Below are 17,497 nucleotides of genomic sequence, written 5' to 3' on the forward strand. Positions count from 1 at the left end.
CCGCACTCCTCACACCATGCTACCTGCTGAATGACTAAGTGGCCATAAGAGCAAACGGCCCCAACCTGCTTGATCTCCCACTTCTCTGGGTCAGAAATGCGGGTAAGGCGCTTGCGCTCCAGCGAGTCGTCCTCTACTTCAGGGGCACTGACGAGGGAGAGGTGGGTGGGTCTATCTGGATTCCTCATAGAGGTCTCCTCGTTGGTCTCCCCAACAAGATTCCGTCGTCGATTTGGGTTTAGATCTTCTCCAGTCTCTTGATCCACATCCTAAGGCACAAAAACAAGGGACATAGCCTACCTGCTGTCCTCTTATGTTTCCCTGGCCATCCGTTGTGGAAACCGGCTGGATATCTCACCTACCTTCATGCTCAAGCTGGTCTTGGTCCCAGTGAAGGACAGCACTTTGACCTTGACCCTCTGGCCTTTGCTCACCACATCAGCCACATTGGCCACACGGCCTTCCCGACGGAGCTCAGAGATGTGCACCAGGCCTTCCCAACGCTTCCTGAGGGAGAGTCACACACATCTGGAACATGCCTAAAATACTTTTCCCCAACCAATTTCCACCCTTGTTGGAAATGAACAAAGGGAAATGGTCTTAAACTCAAGAGGGAAGTTCCAAGAAGGTGGCCGAACAATAAAATAGGATTACCACCCTCCCAGAGAAAAGGTTGGAGGCCATGGGGCAACAAATTCTCATCTGTCTCAACCAGCAAAAGGGCAGATCTCCCAAAGGCAGAGGAAGGAATAAATGGCTCTATGACATTTCAAATAAAAAGTCAACTTCTAACAACCTGATACAGTAATTTTTTAGAATGTGAAAATCCCCAGTGATAAAAGAAATTCTGTCCTTCAGTGGTGTGAAAGAAGAGTACCAGCCATTACCTTAGTCCCTCCAGCTGCACAAAGCATCCAAACTGCATGATGCTGGTAACTTTGCCATTGTAAACGTCCCCGATGGCGGGCTCTTCTGGGGGAGGGCGGTCCACATGCTTATCCCGCCATCTGTCCAGATTCCTCTCCCCATACTTGTCTCGGTCTTTCCGGTCTCTTGGGGGACTCTGACTTCTGCTCCTGGACCGATACCTAGACTTCCCCTTATTCCTCTCCCGGGTCCGGGAACGTGATCGAGAGCGGGACCGGTGTCTCCGCTTGTGGTCTCTATTGCGGTCTCGGTCTCGCTCGCGGTCTCGCTCTCGGCTCCGCTTCTTCTTCTTTGTCTTGTCCCTAACAAAGCAACAAATACCTGTTTGAAAAAGAAACCAGCCCAATTCCATCTTTGCCTTCCCAAGCACCCAGCACAGTGCCATGTACATGGCAGGTACCCACTAAATGCTGAATTGAACCAGAGTTTCAATAACTATGACATCCCTGCAGGCCAATAAAGGAGGCCACAAACATATTTAGCCTCTTTCAACCTGGATTTCTATCTTCTGAACATCTCAGCATTTGCTGCATAAACATTCTCGACAGGGAGCAATGAAAATAGATGCAACAGTATGGTACGTGGCCAGTCTAGATTCTGTAAACTTGCCCAAAATTTTGCTTGGCTGGTTCACAATTCAACTATCACCATATCCTAAACTTCCAAAGGACAGGACACTAGGGACAAACCGGTGCTCAGCGTCTCTGTGCTTCTCCTGGCCTGCTGCGCTGGGCATCAAGGCCTCCAGTTCTTTCAGGACATCCACAGCGACTTTCACATCATCCTCATCCAGCATGGTCTACAGGGGCAGAGGCAGCCAAGTTAGGAGAAGAGGGGACAAGAAAAGTCACTCAAGAATCTGTACTTCAGGTACATCTACAAATCTAACACCCCCTACATTTCTGACCACTTATGTGAAGAAGCAGAGAGGACAGAGATTTCCAACACAATTTGAGATACAGGAAGAAGGAATGAGCAAAGGCTCCTGGAAATCATTTCTACACTTGGCAAATACCCCTTGTCCTTAATATAAGCCTATGGAAGGCAATTAGATATCACCCCTCCCGTGAAAGCATGAAAGTGATGATTATAAACAGAAAATAGATGTCAAAATTTTTAAAAAGGAACTTTCCCTCTACACTCCCTTCCCTCTTTCACCTGTTTTATTTTTTTTTCCATAGTTCTATTAGCTATCAGCTATATCATATACTTACTTACTTGTGTATTGCCTGTCTCCTCCCCATTAGAGGAGTTGATGTGTTTATTTCCTGCCCCCATCCTAGTACTAGGATGTAATCTCCAAGAGGGCAGACACTTTAGTCTATTTTGTTCACCGCTGTACCCTGTTAGTTATAACAGTGCCTGGCACACAGTAGGTACTCAATAAATACTTGCTAAAATGAAATTAAAAAATCAAAACACTTTAAAAATAGGATCTTCTAATATGTAATAGAGAAAAAAAAAATCTAATTTCGCACATCAGGCATCTGTTCCAGAACCTTAAGTTGTTTCATACTTATTCCATATCCCTAATCACTGCTTTCCATAATTCCCAATCTCATTTCCCTAAAATATGGTTCTCTGAACCCTTTAACACTATTCTATACAGCAGTAATGTGCTCAGGGAGTGACCAAACACTTTCACTTTGAAAAATATGTTACAGTGTAGGCAAACTTAAAATTAATAACTAATGAGACAAAGAAAAGGGGTGAGAGGGGGGAAAATGCAGTTATAGTAGACATCCTCATCCTCTCATGGTAACAGTACCCGAACAGAAGGGTTGTCTGGTTGGCAAAGGACTGGAAAGAGTTCCTTCAGCTTTTCTTTTTCAGTTTTGGGTTTAACAACTGGATCTTGTTTCATTAAAGCGCATGAAGGGGTTAAAAAAAAAAAAAAAAAGATATATTTAATACTCTTAGTGGTTAACAAAAGAACTTCAACATTAGATTTGCATCAAACTAAAACCAGAACATTTTCCTACATATTACTCACATACATTACTACAAATGTAATTCAATTTTCAAAAAAAAAAAAAAAACACTGATTACAAAAATCTTAACAAACTATCCCAGCGTGGCGGCGGGGAGTATGATTCAGTATTCATTTGATTGGTTATGTCTTATCATTTTAATTTTGTCTTAAGTCATTTGAAAATTTTACTAGAACATTTACTTGCTCAGCAGCTGCTGCAAGGGAAATAAATGCAATTTACAGGACGCTTACAATCTAAACTATTCTGGAGATGAAGCTTGGCTAGGAGCTCTGCTCACCTTTGCTTGCGGAAGGCTTCGCTGGAGGCCGCATGGTTTGTATGAGACGCAGCAAGTTACTAACAAGAGAATCCTTTGAAAAGAAACAACAAAAATTGTCACCTCCTGGATCAGTGCTTAAAAACACTAAGAAAAGGGGTGTCCTTTAGAAAAGGGTGGTTATGCACTTGAATTTAGCTAACTGGGACAAATGAAGCATAGAGTGTCAATCTAATATGGCACGAACCTAGTAACATAGCCTTAGAGAAAGCTAATATTTAGGACTCTTTGGGGGAAGTAATTTAGTTCCCGTCAACCATTTTATTTCCCATGGTTTAGAACTACCTCTCAAACCTAGACTCTTGCTTTTCACTTCCTGATTCACAGGACGAGAATGTAAATACCCATAAAGACTTAATAATGGAAAGCCTGCCCCATTTTCCTAGAAAGGTGTCACAGGTAATTCGGTTACATTACCACTGCTTAGTGGCATGAAAACACCACACTTAATGGCTTACTTGATTGACACGTACTACCAAAATTTAAATCCAACAGTGACACTGAAACAAAACCGGGGTCTCTACATACACATACCGTGAATTCTGCACCATTTTTGACCAGTGAAGCCTTAAAAGTATCAAAGGTGGTATTTTTCTCAGCAAGACTGATCACAAATTCAGCTGCAAATGAGAAAAGGGATTACAACAAGAAGAATGGAGACTTGAGCAAGAAATCAGCTTCAAGTATGTTAAAAATAAAACCAGTTGGGCTATCCAACAGTCATAAAAACCGACGACCACCATTCAGTAAGGGTAAAGAAAGAATTTAGACTACCAAGATTATCCATGTATATTCTAGTTAATTTTCATAAGTAAAAAGAAGAAATGGCTCATCAGGCCCTTGAGTGTATTTAAGGGAGGAAGACCTCCTTGTCCCAGATCACTGTACTCTCTTCATGAAACTGCTAGGTATGTACTCCACCATATAGATTCTAGAGGCAACCATGTCCAAGAGCATGAGCCCATGTGCATGTGTACATGCGCGCACACATGGACACACGCACAAATAGGATGCTTTCTACAGTTTCTCAAAGGACACACCCGATCTATATATGAGGGCCAGGCAGCTGCTGGATGGTACAACATCAGAGTCGGTGAAAGACTCACTTGCCCCTCTCCCCCAGATTTTTCTCTACAAACCGGCCTAGTTTTGAAATTTCTAATATTAGAACTATTTATTAATTACGAGACTTTCAGGAGAAAAGTGCATTATGATAGACTGAGATAATAAGCCTCACACTGTAAGTTCCACAAGAAAATTTTAATGATTTCTTTTTTTTTGCCACGCCACTCCGCTTACAGGATCTTAGTTCCCCGACCAGGGATTGAACCCGTATCCTCCGCAGTGAAAGAATGGAGTCCTAACCACTGGACCGCCAGCAAATTCCCTTCATTTGGATTTTAATCCTTAAAAAATAATAATAACATGGAAGATCTGGATAGCTAACTTATAAACTAGTAACACCATACCATTTCCATGCTGAAATTTGCCTTTACCTTTTTTATGACATTAAGTGAAAGCCAGATGCCATCAGCTTTTTTTAAATAACAAGTTAATAACAACATCAGTGGTTAAGACTTTTCAAACATCTACTACATGCCAGGCACTATGCTAAGTGTTTCACATGGGTTATCCCCATGGTTCTCACAACAGCCCTCATAGGTAGGTACCATCATTGTCCCTGCTTTACAGATGAGGAGGCTGAGGGTTCGAGACAGTGACTTACCCAATAATAATTGGTGGAGACAGGATTGGAATCCAGAAATCTGATTTCAGAGCCCAAATTCTTTAGAGAAATGTGGAGGGAGAACTAAGTCACATGGTGCTAGTCATACAATGCTCAAAAGAGCCAATCCTAAAGCAGTCAGCAGCATATTCATACTGCAGCCGTCATTAATGAGGATTTTTTTTTAATTTTCAGAATTATATGAGGACATCATTAAACTAACTGAAGTATCAAAAACTGGATCAGTAATTAAAAACAAGCTCATTGTTGAAAACAGGAAAAACAATGAGACTGATTTAAATGATAATACATCAAGGTCAAAATCAAAAGAATCAAGTCAACAAATAAAACACAAAAGAAGTAAATATATACCTTTTTGTTATTAAAACCAACTCTGGCAATTTAGTTTCATCAAAACAATATTGTCTATCACACTTTTCCAATATTAGTATTTTTAATGTTACTGGTTTTGTAATTCTGTGTTTAACAGTGTGATACTGTGATTTATAAGAAGAAATACATATTTGGTCTCTGTCCCTGGCATGGAGCTCCTAAAACCCTTGGAATTTCCTAAGTGCAGAGAGTAAGTTATCTTTTTTTTCTTATGTTCCTGAGATAACCTTAGGAAAGCCCCTAGGTAACTAGGATGAGGGCTAGTTGCCAGGGAAACCAATCAGGAGATTAGAGGGCTGGAACTTTCAGCCCCAACCTGATCTCTGGGGAGGGGAGAGGGGCTGGAGATTGAGTTCAGTCATCAATGGCCAATGATTTAATCAACTGTGCCTATACAGTGAGGCCTCTATGAACACCCAAAAGGACAGGGTTTGGACAGCTTCCAGGTTGGTGAACACATGGAGATTCGGGGAGAGTGGGGCACTCAGAGAGCATGGAAGCTCCTCTCTCCTTGCCACATACCTTCTATTTAGCTGTTCCTGAGTTATATCTTTTTATAACAAACCAGTTAGGGACTTCCCTGGTGGCGCAGTGGATAAGAATCCGCCTGCCATGCAGGGGACACGGGTTTGATCGCTGGCCCGGGAAGATCCCACATGCTGCGGAGCAACTAAGCCCGTGCACCACAACTACTGAGCCTGCGCTCTGAAGCCCACGAGCCACAACTACTGAGCCCGTGTGCCACAACTACTGAAGCCCGCGCGCCTAGAGCCCATGCTCTACAACAAGAGAAGCCACCGCAGTGAGAAGCCCGTGCACCACAACCAAGAGTAGCCCCCGCTCGCCACAACTAGAGAAAGCCCACGCGCAGCAACAAAAGACCCAACTCAGCCATAAATAAATAAATAAATATAATAAACCAGTTAGTAAAATGTTTCTCTGAGTTCTGTGAGCCACTCTAGTAAATTAATCAAACCCAAGGAGGGGGTCGCTGGAAGCTCAGATCTATAGCACCTGACAACTTGGACTTGCAAGTGGCCCTCGAAGGTGGCGGCTAGGCAGTTTTGGTCTCAATAACTTTTTGTTTCCTCTAAAAGGGGCTAAGGCATTAGAACACGGTAGTTCAAAAGAGAGAGAGAAACAATGTAAGCTCACTGACCGAGGGAATCTACCTTGTTCTCTACTGTATTCCTAAGCCCCTAGCTCAACAAAGGTTTGCTGAATGAAGGAACATATTACCCAGAGAGATAACAAACTGACGAGAATATCACCTCATTATTATCTAAAAGAGAAAACTGAGGAAAAATGACACAGGAAAGGCATATCTTGATGGGAGGCAAGAGAAAAGTGAACTAAAATATACAGGTGCTATATACTAACCCTGTGAAGAACACAGTATCATACCTATTTCACAGATGAGAAACACAGCTTCACAGAAACTACATCTTACCCAAGATCACACATCTAACTTCCCTGACCCCTCTTTGGCATGCATGTGTCCCTTCCCTTCCATCCCTCCAATTGATGACTTCATCTTCATTTAGAAAACAGAACAGTCATATTGGAACTCTCTCCCTCATCTCCCTACCACCAATCCCTAAATCCATCCGCATCTACAACCATATTCTGTCCTCCTTCCGGTTAAAATGGATGAAGCATCCCTGTACCTGTCAAAAAATCCCTCCACTCATGCTCTCGACCCCATCCATCCCTCTGCCTTCATAAGGACTCCGCCTGCCTGTGGCCTTAGCTGTAGGACCCCAGTCTTTTCCATTTTTTCAGTTTCGTTCTCCCTGTATACAGTTTGTCCCAAGACGTCTAATGTTTGACAGACACTAGACACTGGTGCTTGAGAGATAGTATAAGCATGAATGGTCAAGAGCACAGTTAAAGCCACAGACTACAAAAGACCTGGATTCCAGACCAGGCTCACTCACATTTGATATGTGATCTTGAGGGGTGTTACTTAATTACTCGGAGCCTTGTCTCCTTAATCTATAAACAGATGATACTATCTCACAGAGTGGTATGAAAACCAAATAAGATAATGTAAGTAAAACACTGAGCATCATATCTGGCATGTAGTGAGAACCCAATAAGCGTCTGCCATGAATATCATCATCATCATCAACATCATGTGGCTCTACGTTGTTGTTGTTAACGCTGTTTAATTGTCTGTGGCTGAAAAAAAAAACAAAGCGATGGCCGCTCCAGGTTTCACTGACAGCTCTGGGAAATGGTTTCTAACAGCTCGGCCTGGAGGGCTCTCAAGAGGAGGCCACTGCCGCAGGTTGCCTGGGCCAAGTCTCTGACAAAGAGATAGACTCACACGGACCCACACACTCGGTCCATCAATCCCCTTTCTCCTTCCGCTTCCCTCAAGCCCAAACCCAGATGCCGCAGGGACGTCCGCGGACTCACCCAGATCCTTGTCGTTGATCCCCAAGTGATTGTCCAGCTCAGTGCAAACCTTCGACACTAAAGACAGATACTCGAGTTTGGCTAGTTCTTCCGCGGGGCCCAGCTCTGTTCCGGGTACGGCTCCCGCCGTGGCCACGGCCACCGCCATGGCTACGATTTGCCCCAGGCCCCTCACTGCCCGCCTTCGGAGCTACTGTACCCGCCGGGCCCCCTCACTGCCGGCCTTCCGAGTTACTCCCGCCCCGCTCCAGCTTCCTCTTCCGGGTCCGCGCCCCTCTCTTTTGTTTACGGTAAATTGATATCTCCAGTAGCTTCTCTTGGCGTTATCGGATGGATCATAGAGATCAGACAGGAAGTGCTTAAGGAAGGGACGGCTGAGTGGGTTACTCTGCACACAGGGAGGCGCCCTCTATAGGCCAACGAGCTTCTTGGCCCGCTCTCAGGCTCGGAAACGTTCATTCTCCACGAGCTTCCGCCCTATGTCGGCAGAGGGCGACCGGGGCCTGCGCAAGGGGATCTGGGGAAAGGGGGTCGCGACCTCCCCCCATCGAACTCCCCTCCACCCCGCCGAACCGCGCGTTAGAAGCCTTGAAAAAGGTACCCGAATTCAAGTATGGAAAAGGCAAGATTCGCTTTACAGCAGATCCCTATATTCCTGGGGCTTTGCTTCCGCTTGGGTCATGACTATCTCAAGCGATTCTGTAACAAAACAGCAGGCGATGGAGTCTAGTTCTGTCATTAACTCATTTTACAGACGAAGAAACTGATACTTCCACTATCTAGCTGAGTGACCTTGGGCAAATTAATCTCTTGGGGCTTAGTTTTCTCATCTGTAAACTGGGATAATGTTGCTCTAACTAGGTTTAGGTGATGATCAAATGAGATAACTGTACAAGGAGCCTGACTCGTAGTAAACACACTACAAATGGCAGTTCCTATAATCCCAAAACTGAGACAATGGTCACCGTAAAATCTGTCAAGCGTAGATCTCCTCAGTCTGAGACCCCAGAGAGCCACCTGGCTCCTCTCTTGTGAAAACCACTTCTCAACCCCCGATTTTCCGGATGCTAATACCCTCAGTCCTCTCAGAACTTGTTCCCCCAAATATCAGCTGTGCTGTGAACCCAAAGTCGATACCCTCAGGCCTCCCAGCTTCTGCTTCAGGCCCCCTTTTCCTATGTGACAGAGGTGAGGATTTTCCCACACCACACTGCTCTGCGTGATGAATGAGGAAACAGAGGCACCCCCAAGTGAGTGGCCGTCTCATCAAAAGGGATGAAATCAGACCCTTTTGCTTCTGGCTTCAGGCTACATTACACTGCTGCACCTTTGAACTCTGTTCCTCCAACATCTCACCGTGGACTAAAGAAATGCAGAGGGAGAAAACCCCAGAGCAGTAGCTTCCAAGAGCTCCATGTTTCCACGTTCGTAAGGAATTAGTACTGTACCCTCTGCATTCTTCCCACTCCCCCTTTCTCTTCCTCCTTTCCCCCATGAATGGGATGGAAAATCCTGCCCTTGATTCAGTGAGCTCAACTTGCCAGCTTGGAGTTAACGATACCTGGGGCTTATTCCATTGAATTCTTTTCTTTGTGCTTCTTTGCCTTTCAAAATATATATAAATTAATGTTCTGCTTTCCTCCAATATTTAACCGGATGGGAAAAAAACGTGGAGTTTGTTTTGTTTTAAAAGCTCTGTGGGGGCTTCCGTGGTGGCGCAGTGGTTGGGAGTCTGCCTGCTGGTGCGGGGGACACGGGTTCGGGCCCTGGTCTGGGAGGATCCCGCATGCCGCGGAGCAGCTGGGCCCGTGGGCCACGACTGCTGGGCCTGCGCGTCTGGAGCCTGTGCTCCGTAGCAAAAGGAGGCCACGGTAGTGAGAGGCCCGCGCACCGCGATGAGGAGTGGACCCCGCTTGCCGCAACTGGAGAGAGCCCTCGCACGGAGACGAAGACCCAACGCAGCCAAAAATAAAAATAATTAATTAATTAATTAATTTAAAAAACAAAAACAAACAAACAAACAAAAGCTCTGTGGGAAAAAGGGCTATAGAACCATAACATGTAGTAGTGGTAGCAGTACTATAAGAACTTTTTGAATTATTTGGGAATTACTGAACACACATCTCAATAGTAAATATTAACAGCAAAACTGACTAAATTTTATTTGCATATGCCATTAAGTACACGTTTTCAGAAGTCAAAGTTTTTTATGCAATACACATATATTCTGTAATACCAAGGGATTTTTTTTTTTTGAAGCCATCGGAAAACAACAAATACATAGATACTGATAAATTGACAACCCAAACACAGATGCACGTGGAATGCTCCTCTCTCTCCGCATGAAAGACAATGGACCAAATGCAGTTCAAAAGTGAGTTCATGGGGCTTCCCTGGTGGCGCAGTGGTTGAGAATCTGCCTGCAAATGCAGGGGACACGGGTTCGAGCCCTGGTCTGGGAAGATCCCACATGCCGCGGAGCAACTAGGCCCGTGAGCCACAACTACTGAGCCTGCGCGTCTGGAGCCTGTGCTCCGCAACAAGAGAGGCCGCGACAGTGAGAGGCCCGCGCACCGCGATGAAGAGTGGTCCCCACTTGCCGCAACTAGAGAAAGCCCTCGCACAGAAACGAAGACCCAACACAGCCAAAAATAAATAAATAAATAAATAAATAAAATTTAAAAAAAAAAAGTGAGTTCATGGCGGGGAGGGATAAATTGGGAGATTGGGATTGACATATACACACTACTATAAAATTGATAACTAATAAGACCTACTGTATAGCACAGGAAACTCTACTCAATACCTTTTAATGGCCTATATGGGAAAAGAATCTAAAAAAGAGCAGATATATGTATATGTACAATTGATTCACTTTGCTTGTACACCTGAAACTAACACAACATTGTAAATCAACTACACTCCAATAAAAAATTTTTAAAAAAAAAGTGAGTTCATTCTTACAAGGATATATTTAGAGCACAGGAAATATAGCCAATATTTTATAATAACTATAAATGGAGTATAACCACTAAAAATTGTGAATCACTATGTTGTACACCTGAAACATATAATAATGTACATCAACTATACCTCAATAAAAAATAAAATTAAAATAAGTTTTTAAAGTGAATTCATTCTAGGAATTCCCTGGCGGTCCAGCAGTTAGGACTCAGCACTTTCACTGCCGAGAGCCTGGGTTCAATCCCTGGTCAGAGAACAAGGATCCCACAAGTGGAGCGGCACAGCCAAAAAAAAAAAAAAAAAAAAAAGTGAATTCATTCTCATTGTCCTTTGGATATATTTTTAAATATTATACCAGATGTAATTGCCTGTTATTATTATATTGCTTTCCTTGGACAGCCTCCATGTGGCCCCTTTAATACAGCTGTTGATAGTTCCCATTAAATAATCTACCTTCACAAAACAATATTTAAAATATCGAGGGACTTCCCTGGTGGTCCAGTGGTTAAGACTCCAAGCTTCCACTGCAGGGGGCACAGGTTCCATCCCTGGTCGGGGAACTAAGATCCCACATGCCATGTGGTGTGGCCAAAATAAATAAATAAATAAATAAAAGAAAAGACTGAAACAAATAGCTTATGCTTAATCACTACCACCACCCATGATGGATAAGAAATAATTTCCCACCGCCCTCCTGTAGTAATGAGGGCTTTGCTTTTATGCCTGTTCCTAGACTGATGCATGTGTTCAACCCTAACCACTTCCCACATTATTTCTGTTTTGTCCCAGAGACTGGTCCCAGCTTCTGACATTGGGGTAAGAACTTGGGGGTTGGGGGAAAATAGGTAGCAGAGAAGAAAGTCTTGAACCTCTTCGCAACCCTAGATTGGATGGGTGGAAAGCAGAAATAATCTACATGTGTGTAGCTGAAAGATGGCATCCTCAGGGAAGTTGGTGAGAAAAACCACAGGACTTCCTGTCACCAAAACAAAATGGTAGGCCTTCCCTGGTGGCACAATGGTTAAGAATCTGCCTGCCAATGCAGGGGACACGGGTTTGATACCTGGTCCAGGAAGATCCCACGTGCCTCAGAGCTACCAAGCCTGTGCGTCGCAGCTGCTGAGCCTGCGCTCTAGAGCCCGCGAGCGACAACTACTGAGCCCGCGTGCCACAACTACTGAAGCCCGTGTGCCTAGAGCCCGTGCTCTGCAACAAGAGAAGCCACCGCAATAAGCCCGCGCACCGCAACGAAGATTAACTCCCACTCGCCGCAACTAGAGAAAGCCCGTACGCAGCAACGAAGACCCAAAACAGCCAAAAATTGAAAAATTAATAAATAAATTTATTAAAAAAAAAGAGAGAGAGAAGCCACTGCAATGAGAAGCCCGCGCACTGCAACGAAGAGTAGCCCCCGCTTGCCGCAACTAGAGAAAGCCCGCGCGCAGCAACGAAGACCCAATGCAGCCAAAAATTAATTAATTAATTAATTAATTAATTTAATTAATTTTTAAAAATGGTGTTGCTGCAACCAAGAGAGCCCTGACTTTTTCTGCTGGGACCTCAGGGGAAACAGCTCTGCTCTGGAAGGCAAAATCAGAATGATTTGCTTCTAAGCATGTAACTGCCACTCAACTGTTATTGTTATTAATGCAGGGAGAGTTCAGAAAAAAATGGCACCTACTTCACTGCTCCACTGGGGCCCTGACCTAACCGGAGACTCTGGGAACCAACCGAAAGTCATTGGTGGGAACGGCTTGAGCCCTTTCATCCGAGGCTCTCGCTGAGAGGGACGGGACCCCAGAGAGAGTGAAGTAGTGAAACACCCCTCATTTTTTACTCTTTCTCCCCAAATTCTTCTCCAAATTTGAATCAATTCATCAAACATGTATTGAACGTCTACTTCGTGCACAGGTACTGTGGTAGGTTCTAGAAAGGATCATTAGGGGTCAGAAAGGCAGTAGAAAACCATCAAGGAAGAACTAGAATATTCTTAATACCATATGCGTGACTGGGGGCAGAGCTGTGTTTGTTAGTCTGGTCTGTCTGCTGCCTAAACATAAGGGCAGGTGATTGGAAGACAAAAAACAAAGCACGGTTGCTTCTGGTCCTCTGAGGTCAGCTCAGGGGAGGGAAGGGGGCAGACGGGGCCAGGGCCATCTCAGAGGGCCATTCCTCCTGTTGCAATCCTTTATTTGTCTGCCTTATCTTACGATGCTCAAGCACAGCCTCAATTTCGCCCCAAATGTCCCTGACCTAAAATTTCCCCTCCTCTTAGGCCATCAACCTGCCATCATTAATAATGGATGCTTTGAGCTCTAAATTCTCCGAAGTTTTATATTATTAGGCAAAAAAATTCCTTCTTAACAGACTTTACCTTTTTTGTCACAGTTAAGTTTCCTCTTTTCTCTCTCACTTTAAAGGCTGTCTTTAAAATGTCAGGGGGAAAAAAAAATCAGACACCCAGACACCCTTAGGATGTGAACTTGTTAAAAGAATTTATTCCCCCACCTCTACCTCCTCATCGTCTGTGGAAAAGGAAAGATATTTTCACGTATTTATTTATTAGTTAATCATCTTTAAGTGACCCTGCTTCGGGATGTAGTGGATATTTCGTAGACTTCATTTAAGTTGGTTTTCTTTAAAAAGAAATTTTGGGGGGGACTTCCCTGGCGACACAGTGGCTAAGACTCCACACTACCAATGCAGGGGGCCCGGGTTCGATCCCTGGTCAGGGAACTAGATCCCACATGCATGCCACAACTAAGGAACCTGCCTGCTACAACTAAGACCTGGCACAACCAAATAAATAAATAAATATTTTTTTTAAAAAAGAGTGAAGAGAGGGAAAAAAAAGGCAAGGAAGCCACTTAGGAGATCAGCATATGGCAGGATTTAAAACTTTAAAAAAAAAAAAAGAAAAAGAAAAAAATTTAAGTCAATATTACAAGTCTAGGTGACAAAGTGACAAGTTACACTGAGCTTTTTTTTTTCTCTAGTGATACTTAGCCCCGATTTCTGGGAGCAGGGTATTTTTGTAGCCTCTGGTTTCTGTTTGAGGTCATTCTTTAGTAACTTGAGGCTTTCCTCAGGAGAGATGCAAAAAACAAGGCAAACCAAGAAGTATGTTGATAGGAAAAGAGCAGAGAAAAGAGGAGCTGGCCTTCTGTTTGCAAGTCAGGCATGTAAACAGCCGCCCAGTTAGCTCCGGGCCAAAGGTCTGTGTTAATCTGCACACTTGTCACTAACTCCAAAGACACTGCTCCTTCGGAAACTCCATTTCTTCCCCCAAGAAAAGAAGGATGACTTCCCAGCATGCCCTCCATCCCAAATCTGAGAGTGTCCGGCAGAGCAAGCCATGAGGGACTTCTCCCCGGGCTCTCCAGGCCCTGAGCCTCAAAGGAGCTTTGGTGATAGCAATAGCTGCTGCCCTGGTGCCGAAATAGCTGCCTCTCTGTCCTGGGATTATAGTCATTATGGTGATTGATGCCTCCAGAGTGAAAATTAGCAATCTGGTGAGGTAACTAAAAATGAATGCATCTCTTCCTAGGGTTCACTCCACCCAGCTGAGCCACCAAATAAAACCAGCATATGGGGCAATTAGGAAGCCAGCTCCTGCTTTCAAGGCCCAGAAGAAAGAGACAGAGTTCAGGGCCCCAGCTTCCCTGCCTGCTTCAGTAATGCTCACAAATCCCAATAAGCATCCCCTTTGCCTCTCAATAGTGCCCCTGGTCTGTCCTCCATAAACACCAACCTGTGGTTTCACCTTTCAAAAAAAGTCATTTGTTCCACACAACAACATCTTACCCTCTTTTGCTGCAAAGTGGCTGAGGGAGAGGAAGGAGGATAGTGAGGATAAACTTTTATCACATAGGTTTGTGTGGGGCAAAGATATTCTTTCCTCTTAGTCATATATTTGCTTTTATATTTTTTTTGGCCGCGCTGCTCAGGTTGCAGGATCTTGTTTCCCAGACCAGCGATCGAACCCATGCCCCCTTGCAGTGGAAGCGCAGAGTCCTAACCACTGGACAGCCAGGGAATTCCTGCATATATTTACTTTTACATGACCCAGAAAGACTCTGATCCTCCCTAACTCTCAAATAGTGGTGTGAGTAGAACTTATCTGAAAAATTTTGCAAGATATGGAGATCCCATATTGATTGATCAACCTCCCTACTGAGCACATGCAGAAATCCCCATCCTGTTTTATCCCCATGGACTTGGACCTGATGGGACTTCACGTTTGACAAGGATTGATTGGGGTCACGCTGTCAGCTACTTGCATATTTGGATTTAAATGCAGTTTCAATCACTTGTACTTCTCATGAAGTTTTAGAGTTAGAAGGGATTTAAGAGATAATGTAATCAAATCCATTCATTAGATGCCATCTTTATTTGAAATGGTTCTACTCCCCTGACCTCAATATCTGAAATTCCTCTCTCTAACCCAGTGTATCCTTTCTACCACTGGACCTCCTCTTAATTTTCATGGTGTCTCTAAATCTTTCATTTATCCTTTCTTCCAATCTATCACCATTCTTTTTCACTTATATTCCCTCAACCATTTTGATGTTCACAAATGTCAAGGAATCCCTCCCTCCATTGGTTTTTCACTGTCCTTATTTTGCCAGCCCCGAGTGGCTCCTGTTGCCCTGTTTCTTCCTTCCCACACTGCTGGGTATTGCTGGAGAAAGTCCCAAGGTCACATTGGTTCAACACAGTATAAATTCATAATCTTGAACCTCACCTGGGCCCCACTTGGGCTCTTCTGGACAGTGGTTTTCCATTCAGTGTGACTCAGGATGTCCCAACTCTCCCAAAGTCTCAAACTCACCCCCACCACCATCATTCTCAGAAGACTTCACCTCCTACTTACAGGGAAGATGGAGGTCATTCAAGACTACCCTCCCGGGAATTCCCTGGCGGCCCAGTGTTTAGGACTCCACGCTTTCATGGCCAAGGGCCCGGAAAAAAAAAAAAACTTCCCTCCCATCCCCACCCTCACTTCCATCTCAGAATAAGTCCATCCCTTCACCTGAGGTTTCTTTCTGTCTCTAGGAACATACCCCTTCTCCTCCTCAAAGCTCATGCCTCCACCATGCTCTTCACCTCATCCTCTCCTTTGACAACCTCTCTGCTCTCTTGCATCCTTACTTTTTCTCTCTCCTTGTTTCTTACCCTCTTGCTACAAACATGTTCAAGTCCCCACCAACCTAAAAATAGGAAATCTTTGGGGCTTCCCTGGTGGAGCAGTGGTTAAGAATCCACCTGCCAATGCAAGGGACACGGGTTCAAGCCCTGGTCTGGGAAGATCCCACATGCCACGGAGCAACTAAGCCCCTGCACCACAACTACTGAGCCTGTGCTCTAGAGCCCACGAGCCATGACTACTGAGCCCTCACGCCACAACTACTGAAACCTGCACTCCTAGAGCCCGTGCTCCGCAACAAGAGAAGCCACCGCAATGAGAAGCCCGCGCACCGCAATGAAGAGTAGCCCCCGCTCGCCGCAACTAGAGAAAGCCCGCGCGCAGCAATGAAGGCACAACACAGACAAAAATAAAAATAAATAAAATAAATTAATTTTTTTTAAAAAAGGAAATCTTTTCTCTATCTGCTTTCACTCAACCTACTCTCCTTATCTGTTTCCTGATACAACCAGAGCTCTGGGAAAAGTAAACTGTACTCAAATCTCTCTGTTCCCCCTCCTCCCTCCTGCCCCCTTGTCCAACTTATCCCCTCAACCCCTGACCATGTGCTTCCACCCTCATGATGTTATTCATTTATGTATTCATTCATTCAACAGATATGTATTGAGAACCCACTCTGTGCCAGTCATTGTTGAAATGCCCCTCTCAGAGAGTTTACCAGTTACCTCCTAATCCAGTGATTCTCAAATTTTGCTGCATGTTGGAATCATCTGGGATCTTTTTAAAATACTGATGTCTGGGTTTCACTCCACGATATTCTGAGTTCACTGGTCTGGGTGTGACCGGGGCATCAGGATTTTTTAATGCTTCTTGGGTGATTCTAATGTGTAGCAAAGTTTGGGAACCACTTCCCTAATCCCCTAATGCAAGGTTTCTCAACCTCAGCGCTACTGACCTTTTGGGCAGGGATCATTCTTTGCTGGTGGTGGGGTTTTCCTATGCACTATAGGTGATTTAGCAGCGTCCCTGGCCTCTACCTACTAGATGCCAATAGCATCCTCTGCCCCCCATCGTGACAACCAAAAATGTCTCCAGAGATTGCCAAATGTCCCCTGAGGGGCAAAACCAACCCTGGTTGAGGGCCACTGCCCTAATGTCTTCAATTCTCATACTCCTTGATATGTGGATAGCATCGTGAAACCCCTCCTTCAGGAGACTACCCTTAATTTGGCTTTCACCACAGTGCACTCTCTGATTCATTATGCAAGGATACAGTGATATTCAAAGCATGTTATAGGGTGGATATAGGAGTTGCTCACATGTCTTTTGCTCACCTCTTATTGGCTACTTATCTACAAGGCAGATGAGTAATGTAACCTTTATTGTGGGCAGCCACATGTCTAGCTAAGTCTGGGATTCCGGTCCTGTAGTTTGTTTGTTTGTTTTTTGGCTGCACCGCGCAGCTTGCGGGATCTTAGTTCCCGGACCAGGGATTGAACCCGGCCATGGCAGTGAAAGCACTAATCAGTAGGCAACTCCCCCAATTCTGTTCCTATAGTACTTTCAGGTCCTGTCTTTTTCCCATTTTCCCCCCTTCCCTGCTGGAAGTA

At 44.6% G+C, this 17,497-nt stretch overlaps 1 protein-coding gene across 1 annotated transcript in view; it reads right to left on the bottom strand.

The window, feature by feature from the left end:
• DHX8 (DEAH-box helicase 8) overlaps window positions 1-8,098 on the bottom strand; it is a 29,249-nt gene extending 21,151 nt beyond the window's left edge. The window contains exons 1-8 of the mRNA XM_061175842.1: window positions 7,778-8,098; window positions 3,772-3,857; window positions 3,199-3,271; window positions 2,696-2,781; window positions 1,617-1,726; window positions 888-1,229; window positions 363-507; window positions 66-269 (exon numbers count right to left, since the gene is read on the bottom strand). Of these exons, the coding sequence (XP_061031825.1) occupies window positions 66-269; window positions 363-507; window positions 888-1,229; window positions 1,617-1,726; window positions 2,696-2,781; window positions 3,199-3,271; window positions 3,772-3,857; window positions 7,778-7,925 (1,194 nt within the window). The 5' untranslated portion in view covers window positions 7,926-8,098. The remainder of the gene's footprint in view (window positions 1-65; window positions 270-362; window positions 508-887; window positions 1,230-1,616; window positions 1,727-2,695; window positions 2,782-3,198; window positions 3,272-3,771; window positions 3,858-7,777) is intronic.
• Window positions 8,099-17,497: the final 9,399 nt, after the last annotated feature.

The sequence above is a fragment of the Eubalaena glacialis genome, chromosome 19 (assembly GCF_028564815.1).
Source record: "Eubalaena glacialis isolate mEubGla1 chromosome 19, mEubGla1.1.hap2.+ XY, whole genome shotgun sequence".
Lineage (NCBI taxonomy): Eukaryota > Metazoa > Chordata > Mammalia > Artiodactyla > Balaenidae > Eubalaena > Eubalaena glacialis.